At 44.7% G+C, this 20936-nt stretch overlaps 3 protein-coding genes across 3 annotated transcripts; all 3 read right to left on the minus strand.

The window, feature by feature from the left end:
- Positions 1–1144: 1144 nt before the first annotated feature.
- LOC135645689 (germin-like protein 5-1) lies at positions 1145–2203 on the minus strand. Its single transcript, XM_065164324.1, has 2 exons — positions 2010–2203; positions 1145–1927 (listed from the first exon to the last, which is right to left on the minus strand). Exons 1-2 carry the CDS (start codon positions 2113–2115, stop codon positions 1383–1385), a joined length of 651 nt encoding a protein of 216 aa, XP_065020396.1. The 5' UTR covers positions 2116–2203; the 3' UTR covers positions 1145–1382.
- A 663-nt stretch (positions 2204–2866) lies between these two features.
- Positions 2867–9937, minus strand: LOC135645688 (protein phosphatase 2C 32-like). The gene is made up of 4 exons (XM_065164323.1): positions 6971–9937; positions 5381–5494; positions 3734–3998; positions 2867–3134 (listed from the first exon to the last, which is right to left on the minus strand). The coding sequence occupies exons 1-4, from the start codon at positions 9365–9367 to the stop codon at positions 3019–3021; spliced, it is 2892 nt and encodes a 963-aa protein (XP_065020395.1). The 5' UTR covers positions 9368–9937; the 3' UTR covers positions 2867–3018.
- Positions 9938–14802: 4865 nt separating this feature from the next.
- Positions 14803–17017, minus strand: LOC135645124 (transcription factor MYB61-like). Its single transcript, XM_065163215.1, has 3 exons — positions 16362–17017; positions 16160–16289; positions 14803–16070 (listed from the first exon to the last, which is right to left on the minus strand). Exons 1-3 carry the CDS (start codon positions 16492–16494, stop codon positions 15089–15091), a joined length of 1245 nt encoding a protein of 414 aa, XP_065019287.1. The 5' UTR covers positions 16495–17017; the 3' UTR covers positions 14803–15088.
- Positions 17018–20936: the final 3919 nt, after the last annotated feature.

Consider the following 20936-nt stretch of genomic DNA (forward strand, 5'->3'; position numbering starts at 1 on the left):
ACTGCGAAAAGATATTTATGGACTTCGTTAGGCTCCAAGAGCTTGATATATAGAACTTGGCTCTTTTCTGACTTCGGTTGGCTTTCTCAACTCCAAATCTGATATCTCGTTATTTCTCCGACAACATCATAGTGACACAATATATATTCTGGTATATGTGGATGACATTATTGTCACAGGAAACAACCCCGTAGAAATCCAAGCGTTCATCAAGCAGTTGGCGGATCGGTTCTCGTTTAAAGATCTAGGACTCTTGAACTATTTTCTGGGCGTAGAAGCTACATTCACATCTTCCGGTCTCTTTCTCTCACAAAGAAAGTACATTCAAGATATATTATCAAAAACAAACGTGCAAGATGCAAATGTAGTTACAACTCCTCTCTCTACTAGTGGCTCTCTCAAATTGTCTGATGACAATCCTGCTACGGAGCCTACTCAATACTGCCAAGTCGTTGGCTCCTTACAGTACTTAGCTCTCACCCGTCCAGACATCTCCTTTGCAGTCAACAAATTATCATAGTTTATGCAGAGGCCATCTACTATGCACTAGTCTGTGGTCAAATGAATCCTGCGATATCTTAAGGGGATCCTCAATCATGGTCTCTTTCTTCGTAAACGCTCTCAACTTCATCTCCATGCCTTTGTTGATGCTAATTGGGCAGGCAACATTGATGATCGAATATCCACATCATGGTATATTGTCTTTCTTAACGCTAATCCAATCAGTTGGAGTTCTAAGAAGCAAAAGATAATCATACGGTTACAACTGAAGTTTAATACCATGTCATTGCTACTGCAAAACTCAATTGGGTCAAATCTGCTCAAGAAACTCAACATCAGTTTCTCTCATATAATATATTATGATAATGTTGGAGTTATCTATCTGTGCGCTAATCCGGTGTTCTACTCCCGCATGAAACATATTGCTATCGATTTTCACTTTGTGCGAGATTAAGTTGTCTGTCATCAACTTCGTGTTTCTCATGTACATATGGTTGATCAATCAACCGACTCACTCATAAAACCTCTCGCTCATAAACTGTTTGCATTGCATCGATCCAAGATTGGTATAGGAGCACCATCTTGCGGGGGTACGATAGCAGATAAGATTTCCCTAACTGAATGAGAAAATCTTTCTACTCTATTGAGAAAATTTAAAATTCACCCTGTTAACTTATATAAATAGGGAAAAAACCGTTTCAAACAGCTTCTTTGATAATTAGGTGAATCACACTCTGAATCAAGGAAGAAAGATAGGACACATAGCATCCTAATGGCGGAAAGAGAAGTGACATCATTAGGCTTTGATTGGGAGTTATGCTCATGGCGGGTGATTGGATGAACTGATCTCGAGCTCCGAACAAGAACATGTCTCGATCTCGCTACTTCTTGGGCGCCAAGCGGCTCTTGATCTTCTTCACGTCTCTGGTCCCGATCTGGAAGGCCTTGGAGAGGACGATGTCGGGCACCGGCTGGGTGGCGGCGAAGAGGGTGGCGGCGATGGATTGGGTGCCCGGGAACTGGCTGTTGAAGGCGGCGAGGGCGGCGGCGGGAACGTCGCCGTTGTTCTTCTGGAAGTGGACCAGGCCGCGGGGGAAGACGAAGACGTCGCCCTTGGTGATGGTCTTGGTGATCAGCTTGTTGGCGGTGGTGATGAAGCCCACGTCGAGGGTGCCGTCGAGCACGAAGACGATCTCGGTGGCGCGCGGGTGGGTGTGCGGCGGGTTCAACCCGCCGGGGGCGTAGTCGACGCGGGACATGGACACGCCCAGGGTGTTGAGCCCCGGGATCTTCTCCACGTTGGCGGCCGTCACCAGGGAGCCCATGGTGGTGTTGGTGGCGCCCGGCTTGGCCAGCCCCTGGAAGAAGAAGTCCGCCTCCGTCACCTCCGCCGCCGGCTTGCATGCAAACCCGTTCACCTTGACGGCTGCAGTGGTCGCTCCACCACATAAGCAAGAAGACGGCAGATCAAGCAAAGAAATCAAGAAGGGATGGCGAAGATGAGCTACCGGAGTTGAGATCCGCGACGCAGATATCCTGGAGCATGTCAGGATCCGCAGCAAGGGTGGAAGCGACGAGGAGGGAGAAGAACGTGAGGAGGGAAGGCTTGGCCATTGTGGCTGCTCGCTTGCTTGCCGCTGCTGAAGAGGGTGAGATGGAAGGAAGAGAAGAGGAACAAAGAGGTAGCGACGATGCACATAAAAGCATGATGTAGGGACCTGATTTGCCCACTTGCCGACTCAGTATTCATATCCTGTAGGAAGAAAAATCCCTATCAAGATGGAAATGAGCTGATCCTGTGCGATGATGTGGAAGTCTCAGAGAAGCTACATGTTCCATGTTCCTTTGGCATATTTTGATCATGAACGCGAATGGTACGGTGCCTCGCACATGCCAAAAGCCTTGAGATCCAGCTTCGGCAAAAGAGCCACTCTGCATCCAGATGTGAAGGACGAACTCACACCCATATACATGCATATATGTATCCTTCCCCTTTAATTGTATTGGTTAATTGTATTGGTTACCCACGCGTAGTTATGGATAGCTCAACAGCGGCAGTAGGTTCCAAAGAAGGGGAATAAAGAGGAAGAAGAAGGCATGGTAATGCATGTGCGATGCCATTCTGAAGCCCTAACTCTTCTCGTCTCCTAAAAGCTGTGGCATGAGCTGACAGAGACACAGGACAGAGCTGGGTCGAAAGGAGTCTATGGTCACCGTTTAGCCACGAGAATTGAGACTGATGATTGGATTCAAGGAACCCAACGTGGCAAGTCAAATGGATTCACTTCAGGGATTGCAAAAATGATCGACGATGATTTGGGGTTGTAATTATCCACAGAATGGCCTCCGATTTGGATCAGCAGGCTCACCGAGAGGATGAGAGCGATGGCCATCACATATGAAACCCACTAAATGGAAGAGTACATCAAAAGATGGTGAGAACGTGTAAAGAACATGAATGCCTCTCGCTTGTTAACGGGATGAGGACGGAGGGCCAAAAGATGCTCCCAGCAACGATCAACTGGATGATCTCCAAATCCTTCCTTCCAGGGAGATCACCATGACGGAAACATCATCATGGTATTTACGACGGTCACCTTGTGGAATATCCAGCAATTCATGAAAGTCCATCCCTGTGAAGTAAACATGGAATTACAACCATGTGAATCATTATGCAGTGAGAAACTCAATATTCGACATGCATGGCAGATTAACCCGTAACCACCGACACGGAAACACAGATTTCTACCCAAGAAAGAAATGCAAGGCGGATTAACCCAGGCAACAAGAATATTCGACACCCATAACTGAATCGCAAGGTTTTACAGAGGCAATTCCATGTTAGGAAGCTAACTCTAACTTGATTGCCAAAATAGAGAGAAAGCCTCAAGTTAGACCTGACAGAATTTTTGGAAAAGGTGACTCTATCAACTCGTCAAAGAATGAATGATGACAACAGCTTCAAAAGTTGACCCTTCATTAAAATCTTCTAGCATGTCAAGGATGACTATTACTACGCTCCCACTGGAGCTCTGGCTTGAACATGACTCGAGGAACATACGTACTGGGTGCATTACTATGCACACAGTTAAGTAATGAGTGGCAAGAACCGAACCATTGAAACTTAAAAAGCAACTGAAGGATAAGATGGAGGGCAACTCTAAGAGGAATGCAAGCGCGTCTCATAAGTGATGACAAAAAAGGAACTAAATGAGCACATAAATGGACTAACCATTCGTTTTAGCTGCACGAAGTAGCAGCTCTGCGATGAGATACTGTGCAGGATCCCCTTCTGGTGCATTTTCCATGAACCATGTGACATGTGAAACCACCTCTTCATTGCTGAAATACTGGTAAAGCCCATCAGAAGAGAGGACTAAGAATCGATCACTTGAGCTGAGACGATGATGAAGAACCGAGGGAATGCAGCTAATATATGGCAAGTTCCCGATATAGTCAACTCTAAACATTTCAAGAAGAGCTTGATTGAAGGTTGGCTGTTTCAGAGAGGGAAAAAGGTACAATCAGCCTCATCAAACAAATCAACTTTCCAGTAAATATAACCAAAAGTAGATAACTAAAACAAATGTAATGAGAATGCCTGTTCTTTCAGTCATGTATGGCATATCACATCTTGCCTTGTTTTTGCAAAAAAATTCATATTCTACATTAGATCAGGACATTGTTATTCCAATTTCCTAACTACATGTTTATTACAACAAGAAATAATCACCTTTTTGTTTCACACCAATGAGATCTTTTGAGGGAAATGCCACCAAATATACAAGATTATGGCACTGCAGTGCCCAAGCATTTGTCTCGTGCTCAGATTGAATATTCCACAACACTGCTTTGAGATTTCAATTCTCAACTACCTATAGATGTTTAAACATGAGCAAAGAGTATCTCACTAGACTTCGCTATTCAGAAGTATCAGATCTTTTGTCAGGCAAAAAAATAAAGGAAAACTGTACTGGGATCAACACAAGGAGATTTTTTCAATCCTGCCCCCCCCCTCCCCCCCCATTTATGGCTCCACCTATACACAAGGCCGATCACAATTTCTGTACACCAGGCCCCACACATAATGGAATTTTCTTATCATGCTTGGATGTTGGGGTCCGGGATGCCGCAAGATGTGAGTGGCCTAGTCGTGGATGGGTTGGGCTCATACACAAGGTAGGATAGAAAGAGTTAATATGTGGGCTTAAGAGAATTTTCATTGCCACAATCAAGAACTGAAATGATTTGAAACTCTCTTTGCTCTCCTTTGCTGTTACAGTCCCTTCAATATGAATGCACATACCCAAAAATAATGTATACTGATTCACCTCATTTCCAGAGAATACATAGCTTTTACTTCTACACATACAGTTTAGAATTCCATACATCTTTCCTTAGTATAAGCAGGAGTGCACCTCGGCCAATGATCAGATTTTGCACCAGTAAGCAATCTAATCGAAGATAAAAATGTTTAAAGTAATCACCATGATAATACATTACTCTATTATTGAGCCATTTACACAGCCAATGATCTACAGTAGATACAAATATAGTTTCAATACCTTATTTCTTTCCCAGGTACGAGCAGGAATTTACCCCAGATATGGCCAAACCAATGACTCGTTTACTTGACACTGCCTGGCTAATTTGGATTTATGATATATCAAGAGAAGCTATCATGTCATTTAAAGATTTAGTTATTAACTTTCTGATAATGAACCACCTTCCAAGGCTGCAATATGAATCACCTCTCAATTCAATGAAGTTTAGCGTGAACAGAATCACACCAGAACCAGACACACTTAGTGGATACAAAGAATGCAAACATAGATTAAAAGGGGCTTATTAATTTAAATTGCATTATGTATCAGCTAACCTTCTTCAAAAATTCTGCACCAAATGCTCTGGTAACTTTTAACTTTCCTTTTACTCTGTCATTAAAGACAGCCTGAGCATCATCAGCATGTTCTTCTTTAATTCTCAATACTTCCTGCAATGATTTAGTTGAAAAGGTCAATTAACTAGGGCAAACGATAAGTCATTATGACAGACACACAGTATTGAGGAAATCATATATGATACAGCAAATGGTTCAAAGAAAAAGCCTTCTCACAATCATTTTGAATGCTTAGCAAGCTAACATTTCCACAAGAAAAAAAGTAAATGCTATGAGCTACAGAAAGAAAAATGTTTTCCTGGTTTCTCTAGGAGCATGCGTGCTTGGTTCATGGCTCATTCCTTCATTTACCACAAGGGCCTCTTGATGTTTCCTTGAAATTGTACTCCATGTAGTTTCACCAGGAACATCAATGGATTACCTTCATGCTTTATTGAAGATCTTGGTAAAAGGGGAATGAACTCATCTTTGTCAGCTATGAACTTCACAAAATATTGTGAATAAGATTGTCGGAGGATTTTAGCCATCAAGATGATCTATTGTGCACATGTGGATGTGAGTTATGTTCAGAGCCAAATGTGTTGTTCACATAGATACCATGAGAGTTCACCAATCAATAAACACTTTTCACACCAAAATTGAAATATCCTTTGTTTAACACAAGATCTAGCCAGTAACATCCACATGAAAGAATATAATCATAGAAGTAACTTGTCATCTTCCTCCTGTCTAGCAAAATTTAAAAATGAATGACATTGCTGTTTGAATAAAATGCTCACTTTGCAACACATTTACCACAAAAGAACTTTATTTCTCTTAATTTACTCAAATTTTAACTAACTCTGAATCGTATTTATCCTGCAATCCCATGTGATGAAGGATGTATGTCAATAATGACTTGCAGATTCATTAGTGCATATTTGGTACAGTGCATTTTCAATAGCATGTGGAAATTCTCAATGGCATTGCCTCGCTAGTATCCATCCCGAGTTGAAACTCCAACTTTTAGCTCAGCCAACCAGGAAGAAATCCTCAATTTCTCCATGCATAGAAAAAGACTTAGAAGAATACCTTTTTCAAAATATTCAAACAAACATAAACATAATTTTTTACCCAGAATTGTGTTTACTTCTATTAAATCTTTACCCTTCACCAGTATCACACAGTTTCTATCTCTCGCATAGTTTCACAGCTATCATACGCTAGTTTCTTTTCTCTTCTCATCATTGCTACTGTACATGTACTTCATACGCTAGAATATGTTCTTATAATAATTAACTATACTTCATATACTAGAATATGTTCTTATGATAATTAACTACTGACAATAAGGCAGAAGTCTTCAGAAATGTATGTCAGCTCGAGTAAGTATCTTGCAATAAAACCAGTATTCTTGACCAATTTTTATAACAATTATTAGAAAAAAAATTTCACAGAGATACTAGGTGCTTGTGCACACATCTTTGCCATCAAACAACCACAAGCTCAAGCATGATGCGTCATAAGAAATATCCATTTAGATTTCTCGAGATGGGAGAAAAACAGAAAGTATTCTTAATTGGTTCATACCTCCTCAATGCTTGTACTATGGTCAGAAGATAGCTGACTGGCCCGTGTTTTTAAGCTACATAGAGAAAGTTCCCTGGTCTTATTAATGTTGCAAAGCTGACCTTTAGGATTCTGCATTGGAGATTCCTCTGATATCCTGTCTAGCTCCACACGAGCAAGAATCTCCCTTGACCTGCTTCGATGTCTCACATCTTCTTTGGCAAGAATCGGGTTACTGTAGCCTTGGTTTAGTCTATCTTGTGCAAGAATAGCACGGCTATCGCCAAGGTTCATAATGTACACATCCTGGTCCTTCATCAGCATGACAAGAACGCATGAGCCCATCAGTGCAAGCTCTGGGTGTTTATCAAGTGCCTTCTCCACCATTTCCACATAAGCCTCCTCTGTGGCTTCCAGTGCACGGGTCATAGCCTTGAGTACTGCATCATGATCCACTGGACCAGACTTGCATCTTCTGATAACCACTGATGAATTAACTATCCTCTCATCAAGATTGGATGCATCTCTGTGCCAATGATAACTCCAAGGGAAAAGCTTCCTTTGTGATGATTTATGCTTCCTGTACATTTTTCTCAACTTTGATCCAAACAGTGATATTCTGATCATCTGCTTTTGTCCTAAAGCAGAAAATGGCACCACATACTTCTGCTTTGGGTCCTTGGACTCGTCACTGACTACATCATCACTTTCTCTTCTTCCACCAATATCTTCACCCAGACCTGAACTTTTTCTCTTGCTTCTGGAAGAGCACAAAACAGCATTTACTGTTGATGAGATTTCTCTGCTACGCAGGTCTTCAATGGCACTAAATTGCATATCCCAAGAACCCCTCACACTGGCATGACCTGATGACAAGCAAGACTCCTTGTCCTGGTCTTCCATAAGCTCCATCTGAAGAAGCTCGTAAAGGCATTTGCTTTTCCTAGTTTTGTTCTCTAATTTTGTTGTTGGCATGCAAGAGGTTTCCTTCTGGGGCACATCAACATGGTGTTTGGTATCCGTATCTCCGTCACCTGTGTTTGCATTGTGGTCATGGGAACTTTCACTTGGTTGTTTGTCAACGTCTTTGGTTCCTATTCCCTCGGCAGCTTGATCCTTACCACTTAATTCAGCATCCAAACCCTTGTCGATGGTAGATTCCGATCCATGGTTGTCTTCATTGGATTGGACATGTAGAACTCCTGTCTCACCATTGTCACCAGCATTTTCATCAAGCAACTGAGAATTCTGTGATTCACCAGGGTGCAACTGAGAACTGGCACATTCATCTTCTTCTACAAGACTAGAACAAGTCCTGGTAGCACCGTTTTTAGTAATATCAGATGTAGGTACAGCCTCGGCAGCTTTGTCTTCGTAGTCCCATAGAAGACCCTCCAATTCTTTATCTATAGCTCTGTAAAGGTTACTCATCAAAAAATCAGGTGCATCGGGACCATTGAAACCATCATAGATCCCAACAAATAACCACCCTTGCTCTTCAGAGAGAACAACATGAACTCTATCCTCTCCAGCCTTGCCATGCGCCCATTGTAAGTTACGGCTGCTGCTATACTCAGGTTCAGATGTTCCAGCCTCCAGACAGTTTGCTGAAGGCTCCAGCCGATACTTTGGCTCCTTAGAATGCCAGACCAGCTGGGTCATGGGATGCAAGAGGAACCGCTGCATCCAACCAGAACCACCACCATGTCGACGCCTTGTAAAGGTCCTAGAAAGAGCGCTTCTCATTGGTCTACTCATGCTCCTCACGAGCCGTCCCAGCCTTGCCCTTCTCCGGTCATAAGCAAGCGGAGCTGAGAAGTTACTTGTATCAGTCGAATCAAGAGGGCCGGACATGAAAACACCCTTATCCAATGGCCCTGACATGAAGCCCGCCCCTCTTTCCAATGGCCCCGAGGCAAATCCCCTCTCCAAGGGTCCTGACAAGAACCCGTTCAAGGGCCCCGACCCACGGGGCACCGGCTGCAAAGGGACCGCCGCGAACGAGGCCGTGCTCTCGAACGAAGCGGCAGGCTCTTGAGCGTCGCCAGAGGCCAGCACATTCGGGTTGCCGGTCCGGGCGGTCGAGGCATTGGCACTCACCGAGGCCCCCGAAATCGCCCTAAAGGTGGTCTCGGACGCGCCCTTGCTCGCCCTCTGGAGGCCAGCCAAATCTTCCGCAGCAATCTCCTGCCGGAAAGAGGCGCTGCGGGTCTCGGAATCCAGGGTGCTCGAGTCCACGGTGTAGCGCTCGGAGTTGGACGGGGTGATAGCCGGAGAATCGACGACGACCGGCCTGACATAACAGAAGGAGTGGCCGAGCCCCTCGTCCAGGGGCTCGAGGAACTCCAGATCGACCCCGCCCTTCCCATTCCCCACGGGCACGAAGCAACCGACGACTTGAGAGGTGCCGTTCCCCATCGGCGCGCAGCACTACAAGGACATCAAAGCAGGAGGCGCGGCGGGTCGGAAGGGAGATCCCCGGAACGGAGGGCTTCCATTGCCCTGCACCACGAGCAGGCGCGGAAGGAACCCGAAGCACCGCTCAACCCTACCACTCCCCACCCGGTGAGTTCGCATCATAAGCAAGCAGCTCGGCGGCGATGGTCTCGAGACTACCGCTTACCCACAGACCAGATAAAGCAGTGATTGCAGCGAAAGGGAGCGCCACCCATCTCACCTCAACAGATCTGAGTTAGAAGCCTCAGTGGGGATGATGTGAGAGGAGAGCAAGAGCAGAATGCAGAGAGAGAGAGAGAGAGAGAGAGAGCAGAAGAGGGGAAGTTTTGGAAACCAAAAAAATAAGGAATCCCCAAATTAGATTTGGTTAGGAGGGGAAAGTGAGAGTGAAGAAAAGGGCAAGAGAGAGAGCGAGAGAGAGGTGTGGGGATGGATGTGTAAACAAAGTATATGAAGAATAGGTGAGATGATGCCTTTTTAGAGAGAGAGGTCACTTTCTTTGTTGGAGTTGAGGAGATCAAATGGTTTAGGAGGGGGTGAAAAGGGACTAGGAATAGGATTCAATTGCTTGCATTCGGCTGCTCTCTCTCTCTCTATCTCTCTCTCCTAATTGTTTCTCTTGCATGATAGGATTTGGTGGGTGGGGGGTGAGAGGAGTCGAACACAAAGAAAACTAGGCATCCATCATCGCATCATCATGGTCACTATCATGATTATGACATTGGGGTGGATCAAATTACATGTTTTCTCTAATTTTTAAACCATTTAAATGCATTAGGAAAAGTAGGATAATGTTTCTTCTTCAAGACTTGTATTGTGTTTTATGACGGTGATGGTAAGAGTCGTGTTAGCTAAATTGGAATCCTATATGATTCCAATTTGTAATTCATTCATGAGACTAAATGTGGATATGACCATGCATCCGATGGAACTATATAAATGGGAAAAGAAGAAAAAGAAGAACAAGTAGGATAAGATCCAACTAGAGCTTACTAAATAAGCTATTTGAAAACAAGTGAGTACAATGGTCTTTCCATTCCATCACGATGTTCCAAATTAAAATTTCACCATGATAATGCATATATGTACACATACATATATTAAAGAATATTATGATGCATTTGCAGTACCTCCTCCTCAGATGTTGCTTGTATTGACAGGAATATTGTGCTATTGATCTTTGAGATCATTTGTGCTGACATTATATAAATGCTCTTTAAGTGAAAGTTGGACCCTTGTCATTATGTTGGTGGCAACCACCACACAAAGAGGGAATCATGAGAAACTATTGAACAGATTGCGAAAATGGTGCATGGGTGAGGAGATTAAAAGAAAAAAAAGGGGGACAAGACATGGCCACATCACTGTTGAATGGTGAAATCTGAAAGAGTGGTATTCAATATGAATAGCATGGAATGAGGGCATTGGAGATGGCCCCCACAAAGACCAACTCCACATGGGAAGCACCAAACCCATCTCTCCTCATGTTGACTAATAATCTATAGTGCCCCCCCCCCCTCCATCCCATTTTGTCCTCAACCAAGACCATCACATTTGCTCTGACCAAGAAGCAAATTTCCAAGGGGGTGCGGACAAACCATGCAATCGACATGTATGCTATAATGCCACTGTGAAAAATAAAGCAGTTGGAAGTCAGCATCTCCGAATCCCAGAGTCTAACCCTTTGATGTCATCGTTTTGGTGGCTCAACTCCATTACCCCCTTCCACCAATCCTGCAATCACAGGTTGTCATGCCATCATGCTCCTATATGTTCTTTGTTGTGCCTCTGCTTGTGCTTCTCCATCAAACCCTATAGCACTCACTTACTCACTCACAATGACACCGCCTGGAGGAAGTGGTTGAGAGTTGACATCCCACATCAAAGTCCACAGTCAATGCACTACTTGATGATCTTGCATGTACTTTTTCCTTTTTCAACAAAACACAATAAACTGGGGACTGTTTGCACAAGTTTTTGAGATGCTACATCTAAAAAAAACATTTTGTTTGTAAGTAATAATATTCTCAAATAAATCAAGGTAAGAAAAAAAAAAAAATATATATATATATATATCAAAATATAATAAAAACAAACAATACTTGTTGCAGCTACTGTCAATAAAATTTCCTGGGATGGTTCAAAAGAAGTGTGATTCCACCCAAGGGGTAAAGTGTAATTTGCCAACAGTTAATTATCACACAACTGACTCACTCTCATCACAATGTAATTAAATACAAACCCCCAAAAGCACCATTCAAAAGAAGAGCCTATAAAGACTCACTTGGAATCCTCACAATCTTCTAGACAAATAGACCACTTTGGACATTTGAACAAGGAGTTTTCTCTTCTCTTACAGTAGGATCCAGATGGTTGTGGGGTAGATGATGCTTGCAACATCTCCATAAGAAGCCCCAGATTTTACTTCTCTGTGTCACTGCATTCAGTAGACCAACTTGGCTGCAGTGCTTGCTTGTTCACAACTTCATATCCTATGCCCTTCCAGATGTCTCTCTTTGATCCCACAAGCAGACCATCTGATGCAAGACCTCCCAGAAATATTTTTGTGGTTGTTGTATGTATTATGCATCACTGACTTCCATCCTGTGCATGTCTTTCTTTGATCCCACAAGCAGACCATCTGATGCAGACAAGCACAGGATGGAAGTCAGTGATGCATGCACATGCATACAACAGCCACATAAATATTTCTTGGAGGTCTTCAACATGTTTGCCTTGTGGTCTCATCAAGACTTCATTCATCACTCTAAGTGGATGGTACAAGATGTCATTCTTCCCCAATTAATTTGGGTCAACTAAGCTGCAGGCTCAAGTTACACATCTTGGTTTCCAGTAGCATGTGAAGAAGCTGGCAGAGGCTACACAATCCTACAGATGACCCTGCAGACCTTGTCCTTGGCCATCAAAATGGAAGGGTCCACCCCTTGCCTTGCCACTGCAATTTTGGAGTGCCACTGGATGCATGGTCCATCCTGCCCATGCAGCCAAACTGCTCGGCCAGGAGGACTCTCAGTTCTGCTCGGCCCCCTTCGTCATAAATGAGCTGCATCCCTGAAACACAGAAATCACAGTAGCTGACGGCTTCCTTTTTACCTTTTCCTTGTGCTCTGTTCTGTTGTTCCGGAAAACTAAGTTCGGGCATCACAATTACAATGCTTCCTCGTCAGACATGTCTCGAATCACAATGCATTAACAAAAACAAGATTAAGGTCATGTCGGAACAGCACCACAGTTATCTGCAGTGTCAAAAAGTAACGAAGGGGGATTAGGTGGAAGACCCAACTGCAACCTGCAAGGACTTTTAAAAACTCAACAATGCTGCAGTTGGGGAATTGAATATTGCGGTGGATTCACACAGAGTAGGTACTTGTCCCTACTACCATTGATGCCGTGCCAAGGCCAAGGCCAAGGCAGGAGTCTCTCCATCATATAAGAAATCCTCGAGCTGGCAGAACAAGCGGAGCACAGGAAGTTTTGATGAGATCGGTCCTTTCTCTTTCGAAACTAGGAATGATTCACGGAAACTGGGGATGGGAGAAAACAGGTGCTGACCTTTCTGAAAGGATCGGATGCCCAAGGCTTTTCTACAAACACCAGACGGATGTGACGATTCAGTTGATATCAGCTATCTCTGCCTCTCCGATGCTTTTGAGGTCAATTCCCCACGCTGTGTTTCGGATGGAACAGTTGCATGTCACGACCATAACCGGCCAGAAGAGACATCGACTTCAATGCGATGTCAACGCTACTGGTATCAGGGACTGGGACCATTAGATTTTTATGGTATCATCTCATGCAAATATATAAGACTTCGATAGTTAGATATATAAGATTTTTATGATCGGATGATATATAAATAATCTAAATCAGATTTTAACGTATCAGTTAATTTAGCTGATAAAGACTTTGACTGGGATCGAATTCCGTCATAATTATTTATTCTTTATATAATAATAATAATAATAATAATAATAATAATAATAATAATAATAATATAGCTCGTTTACGAATCGATCCCTATAATTTTACAAAAAGAGCCTCGAAACCTTATAAATCAACCTCAGTTGGCGGCCGTCTGGGCTTGATTGCACCCGATCCGGTTCGCTTGGGCTCGTCCGTTCCAGGTTGTTCGTAACGGTCGGTCTCCTGGCTCTAATGGGCTGGCAGCCTGGACCGCTGCGCCCGCTCGCCTGGGCCGGATCAGAGGTGGCTCGATCCGGTATCGACTTGGCTCCAAAACCATTGATCCATCTCGATAAAGAATCAAGTACCGTGGACTCGGTTACTCGGAGACATGATCTTCCAAATGCTCGGCACAATTGGAAGAACACAAGCTGCATCGTTTCAAGCTTTCACAAGGCCAATAGCAGATGACGAGAAGGACAGATGCACGGTGACGACCAACAAATTTCTCCAAGCTCGATATGATCTTCTCTTCCCATCTCTTCGTTCCTCCCTTTCGACTAACATTTATAGAAGAAACCTCCGCAATCGTTGGGATCATGGCAGAGGTTTCAGTCTCGCTTCTTTGTTTCAAGCAAGCCAGTAGATTCACCAGAGGCTGACATGGATCTGTAGCAAACAGATGAGGAGATGAAGACATTACTACTATCCATGGTTCAGGAGTCACAGATCATTCTCATCTTCATGACCGTGATAAGCAGCAGGTAAATTGCAGTGATGTGAAGAAGATTGGCTCTCGCTATTGCTGCATCTGTCTGCAGCAGTTTACATTATGTGGCTACAGAATCGCAGTGGAAAGAGCAATAAAATAGAAGGAGAGGCTAAAATACCCGCGCCATTTTATGTTTCTGTTGATCTCCACGACCAAGGTTTCAGCATTGAGAAGAGTCAATGATGGGGAGTCGCATTCGTAGATAAATGCAAGACGGTGGCCCCCTACCGACACAGCAAAGCTCGAGCAGTGTTCTAGGTTGTGCACCATGACCTTCCGATGTGACGACCAAGTCAAGCCACGATTCCTACCAAATTATCCATCTCAATTATATGTCCCATGACTCCCAAATCTTTAGCTTTGGGACCAAGGTGGCTTTAAGACGATGATCAGACGCAAAGAGGTCAGAAATGCTTTATGGTCAGTGTTAATTTGGCTCAAGATCACCACTTTTTACTACGCAAATCATTTCTCACCCACGTCTGTATCACTGAAGACCTCCCAATCAGAAGCATTCAGTAGCTATCAGATGAAGAGAGCGAGCGCTTGACAGAAGTGCACGCAGGATGTCAGTAGCCTTCGTGGACGTCCATGTTGTCTGCTGCAAAAGTGGATAGGATTTGCTTCTCGGGAAGAAGTACTTCGAGGCCATGGCAGGAGATCACAGAGAACAAAAGAAGACGCAGCAGAAAACCGAAACTAGAAAAACTATGGTAACAGCGTAGAATTAGTGTGAGAGATTGCGAAGCCACCAAAGCACGAATGCAGAAGAACAAAGTGAAAAGACACTCTCCGGGGAAATATACATGAAGAAGAGCTGATGAAGTTGCTGCGACAGCAGTCCCATATGAATGAGAAGAAGTATACGGCATTCACACCTGTATGACTCGAGAATTTATTGCTCAAGCTTTGCAAATCCAGATTTTTTTTTTTGGTTTCTTCTGTTTTTTGGGCAGCAGAATCGTTTACCCGTCTCTTTTCAGGATCTAAATTTGTTGGAATCCCACAGATACGGACTGGAAATCTTTGCCGCTTATATCCGCAGCTTGCAACTGATGCTGGAGTTGCTGGTTCTGCTGCCAAATACTTAAACCGCTGATGGTGAATTGGCTTCCTCCCTTGATGTCGCCGTAGAAAGGTTGGCTGCTCTGGGCTTGTACCGCTGCCGACGCCGGGAATGCACCGTGAAGGTACTCCGACCATTTGAGGTCCTCGGTCTCGCCTCCGAGCTGGACTTGCACAACTTTGTCGGGCGTCAATTCTGACCAGGGGAAGATACCACTGTCGAAGGAACAGCTGCTCTGCAGCATGAAGCCGCCGCTTTCGTTTACGCTGCTCCCGGGGATGTTGTTGCAATTGGCGGCGTGCCAATTTGAGATGGTAGAATCTCCAGCACAGCTCGGTGGGGCGATTGCCGAAGTCGAGAGGGACGATACGGCAGCGGATATGGCATTGCAGCTCAACTCAGGTGTCGCGTTGAGCTGCCTTGCGGTCTGGTTGAGCCAGAGGAGTGGATTGGAGCTGAAGGGTAGAGCGGCCGAGGTGGTCAGACTGCTGCTGTAGTCGGGACCAAAGCTTAGCAGCGGAAGAGGGAAACTGCCCATCGGACTGGGAGAACGGCAGGTCGAGGAGTTCTCGTGGTTCGCGAGGAACTGATCCAAAAAGAATTCTTTGGTTGGTGTTGCTGAACTCTTGGAGGTCGTGCTCTCGTCCATCGACTTATCCACCGTCGGGAGCTGATTAGCAATTGCCAATTCGGGCGTGACAGGAAGCTGGAGGCCGCCGGAGCCAGAATTCTTTTCGCTGTTGTCGAGGGCTTTATCGTCGCCGCCGTCCACCTCGGCGAGCGGCTTGTGGGTGTTGGGATCGATGCCTCTCTGTCTCAGCTTCTTCTTGATGCAGGAGTTCCACAGGTTCTTAATCTCATTGTCTGTCCTTCCCGGCAAATGCGTTGCAATCTTCGACCACCTGATGGTGCCGGCACACGACCAGAAACAGGGAGATAGGTATCAGAGAAGTCAAAGGCTTGGGAGACGGAGAAGACGAGGGGGTGATACCTGTTTCCCAGGACTGCATGTAGTTCGATGATGAGGTCCTCTTCCTGCTTCGAGAATGTACCTCTCTTGAGGTCCGGCCTCAGGTAGTTGATCCACCTCAACCTGCAGCTCTTTCCGCACCTTTGGAGACCTGAAACTTGTCGCAGGAGTCAGGATGATAGACGACGCAGCTGGAAAGCCAAGCAAGCGAAGAACGGTGTACCTGCTTGTTTAGGGACAGAGCTCCAACACCCATGGCCAAATTGCGTAATGTGCTTTATGAGCTTCTCATCTTCCTCGGGAGACCAGAGGCCTTTCCTTAGCTTCTGCTTGTAGCAGCAGGAGTGGCCTCCCATTCTCGGAAACAAACCTTCGGGGAATTGCTGCGTGAATAAGATCGTTCTAGTGAATTAGGAAGTGGAGAATATGGGCGAAAGGGATAGTGGATGTCAAGGAATCGTAGCTGCAATTGAGGAGGAGGAGTTGGAATTAAGAGGTGGACTGAGCTTAAAAGTGTGTGTGTGAGAGAGAGAAAGGTCACAGTCTGGTGGTTGTAGGAATTGAGTCGGGGATTCTCTCTCTCTCTCTCTCTCTCTCTCTCTCATCACCTTGGTAGAAGTGATGTGCAGTGTTACCATGGTGAGTCAATTGATCGTAAGAATTCTACAGCCAATCCAGTAGAAGTAACAAGGAAACACGGATGCAGGTTCAGAGAGGCCATCGCCAGGGATTGGACTCTCTCTCTCTCTCTCTCTCTCTCTCTCTCTCTCTCTCTCTCTCTACTTGGATTAGTTTTGAAGCAAGACCATGCTGCTCTTTCCTGCCGTTCCATACAACGAGCGTATCCTACAAAGACAGACAGCTACAGACATGGAAAGGGGGAGGTGGAAAGTCTAGTGGTGGCAAGAAATAGCCATGATCGGTGAAAGAAGGTTCTGTCATGGTAGTAGGATGGGTTTGTGGTGATGGAACAAAAAAGAAAGTGTAGAAAATAAGATTATCCATTAGGATGCTGCAGTTCCCACATGATGATCCTTCTCCATACAAACCTCCATCATTGGGTATAAGGAGGGAACATAATCCTGTCCACTTGCTGCATAACAAGTGGCATCTTTCTTCCTTCAAATTTTATTTTAAGGATACATTTTGTTCTCTTTAAAACTTGCAGTAAAATTTGTTGCTTTTTCTCCTCTCTAATCTATTGATTTATTCTCTTCAAATCTTGCATTAAACAAATTTTTATATTCGCGGTCGCTTATTAGTATAATACTCAACTTAAATTTAACTTGAAATAATAAAATAAAATCTTTATTTTTAGAAATATATGGATTGTATATTAGTCCTACTCGAATCTAATCTGGTGTAAATTTTTTTTTTAATGTAAAATCACTTCTAATAGGGTGTAAACTTAAATTTGAGATAGAATTTTTTTTTTCTCTTCACATCTCAGTGTAAAATCTCTTCTTCCCTTGAAATTAAATAATAAAATATTTTCTTTAAAAAAAAAAGGAAAGAAAGTTGCTAGCAAAATTATCAATGGGGATGGTGGGCAACAGGGGAAATTAAGTAATGAGTGTGTGTGTTGGCATTTTGATTTGGTTTCCATCAATGATTAGAACTGTTCATTGCATGATTGAGGCCATGTGACTCCCTGTGTAATTCTGCATTAAATAAAAGGGGTTAGAAATTGCTACTACAATAATTCTGGATTCTGGTTCCTATTATTTTCTGTGATCACACTTGCTTTGGACCCCCTAATACAAGTCAAATTGTTTATGTCTTTTCTGTGCCTCTCTCTAATCCTTGCTGTTTCCAGCAAATGTCCGGTCCCCCTACCAAACAATTGTGGTCGTATTGGTCTGTATTAGTATAATAATTGACTAATAGGTATAAAAATATAATATACTAATAAATTAGGGGTGGCAACGACAACAATTGTGGTCCAACCTATTGGTCTCAGATCAATCACATCAGTAAGCTATCGAGTCACTCCGTTGCCACTGCAATCAATGACCAAGGTCCTCATCGCACGGTCGTTAGATCGCGAAGCCTTTTACTCAAATGATCAAAGTGCCCTTAGAATAGGTCGTTATCCAACTCGATGTATTCATGTGGTGTGGGCACTCGTAGCAGTACCTGACACATTACGCCACAGTGCCACGTATGATCTTTTTTTTATCCATGACGCGTAGTTGATCATCGCCTCCACAAATATTTGAACGTGGAATCTATTTGTTTTTTCTATCAGAGAAATTAAACATCGGGTGAAAATTGATTACGATTCTGGAATTGATGATTTTAATTTTTAAATTTAAAAAACTCAAAATCGAATCATGTAACACTTGTTTTGAAACTAAAGTTAGAATCGACGGTTCTGGTTTGACTAGTAGATTTTTTTTTTTAATTAAAAAAATCAGGAATCGTAGTTGATCCAATTTGGTTTGGCATCGACGAACTGACAAACCAATTCGATTCCGGTTTGATCGGAACCGAACGACGGTGAGAGTAGGTGAAAACACTGTTGCTTGTTCGCGATACAATTGGGACCAATAAGGAGTAAAAATGCTGTGTGCAGGCCAAAAGGTTGCTCACGAGTTGGGACCAATAAAGCGTAGAACTTCCATGAATGATTACATGATGATGATGACATGATGAGGCGCAAAGGTCGCTCACAAACAGTTGTATTTAGGTATACATAGCTTGAAATGGGTGCGTTGCTTTGTGGCTGTGGGGCTTCTTCAGGTGGGTTTGGTGGTGGTGGTGGTGGTGGGGAAAAGGTTTGAGACCAAATGACTTTTTTTTTCCTGTTTCTCGAAGAAAAGAAATTGAGATTTGCTCTTAATTATTCTCGAGAAAACCATATTCTCCAAATAACACATTTGGTGGTCAGCGAAGGTGACTAGGTTATCAGGAAAGAAACATTACGTGGCCTGCATCAAGCTTCGACCTGTCACCCCTTTTTAATCATAGGATTCTGCTACAAACTCTCCTGATTTGTTCCACCGCAATTAATGATCTCAGCATCTTTCCATATAGAAACACCCGCCTGTTGCATGCGGTGTGATTTATCGATGGCGTCCCGAAGAACGTATATCGGAGACGCGGTGCGGTCTCCGCATCAACTTCGGCGCAGAAGAAGAAGAAATTGTACAAGTAAACAGCGTTGGATATTGATCGTTTCACTTCTCGGGGCCGACAAGAAAGCGAAGAGAGAGGTGAGACGCAGCTCCTCTACACAGTGATCCCAAGGCCCACTCCCATGTTGTGTAGTTCTCCCTTCATCTCTCGCTCCATCATGCCATTAACGACACACATTAAGCTTGGAAAGCTACTTGTGATCTAATGTCCTGCGGTGGAATGTTTTTTACCGCTGAAGTGAATCTTGATAAGAAACAACGATGGGAGAGAAAAGAGACCGTAAGGGCGTGGTAGAATCCCTTCTTCTTTTTCGCCCAAGGATGTGCACGGGAATGGGACAGCGAGAGAGCATCGTATTCCATGTAGCTTGTCCTCCTTCCACATATGTCTTATCCTTCGATTAAAACGGTGTTATTGGAAGAACCGCCGGACTCGATCGACATTAGCGATCCACGTCTACTAGTGCAAGCGAATAGGATCTTAAACGAGTTCAGATAATGTAGATACTGATAAGGTATATTTTGGGTTCACGTCGCGTCACAAGCAATGCCACGTAGCACTACAGCCAGAGCACCCCCACATATCGAGCCAGATTCCGTATCAAGGCATGGCTCGATACGTCCCATCCTGGAAAGCTCGGGACGGTGCCGCATGGCGCCGTTCCGCGCATCCCGGAGCGATGGCCGCACAAAGGTATCGCCTCATCTCCCGAGGATCGGCCGCTACGCCCGCGTATGACCGACCCTCATACAATAACATAAAAGCATATGGCCGGCATCCGGCCAGGGCGAAAAAAAAAAACTCCAACCCGCAACTGACTTGATCGTTGGAGGGACCAAAGTCGGGAAACATCCGACGACGATCTTTTTTGCAGGCTAGAAGGCATTGATCAGACCCTAGCTGCCGACGCTTAAAGTGGTGTTCGATCGATCTCGAAACCCAGCACAACCGACCAGAGACTCCCGACATTGCCTTGTGGACCAGGCCGTGCTGACTCTATCAGCCATGGTGCATTAATCCATCAACATTTTTTGTGCTAGAAGGAGGGTCATGTCGCAGGAGCATCTCACAAGAGCCCTCCCCGAAGGAGAACCATCGATCGGTCACCCCTCTACCGGACCCGAAGATTGGCCCCTCCCCACCCTCGGGGACGGGGGAATCTCGGCTTCGATGCCAGATCGATACTGGCACTTATTCAACGATAAGGGGTTGTCGCCCCCCGGACTCACCATAGGACCCTCGAGCGTGTCGCCCGAGGCGTTCCTCAACCTGACCAAGCAAGTACAAGCAATGGCGGGGATAATGCAGACCCTCGTCTCACTCATCCCCCAGATCTTATAGTTGGCGACTACCCCGACCAACCCTACCCAGCAAAGGCCGGCCAGGGAGCAAGTCGGTACAGGAGAAGCCCGAGATAGAATGGTAGATCCAAGAGGCTCACCTGAGCAGAGTGCACCTACGCCCTGCCAAGTCACACCGCCCCGCCCTGAGCCTGACATCATATCACCCGACTCGGCGAACGACTCGTTCAGGATGCAACTATCTCGGGTCAACCATCACTTGGACGAGTTCCAGCGAGAGCTTCAGAAATCGCGGAGCAAGCCGAACGAGGGCAGCTCAGGCGGATCCCCCTTTGTTCAAGAAGCCTGTGCCCCTCAAC

The sequence above is a fragment of the Musa acuminata genome, chromosome BXJ3-8 (assembly GCF_036884655.1).
Source record: "Musa acuminata AAA Group cultivar baxijiao chromosome BXJ3-8, Cavendish_Baxijiao_AAA, whole genome shotgun sequence".
NCBI lineage: Eukaryota > Viridiplantae > Streptophyta > Magnoliopsida > Zingiberales > Musaceae > Musa > Musa acuminata.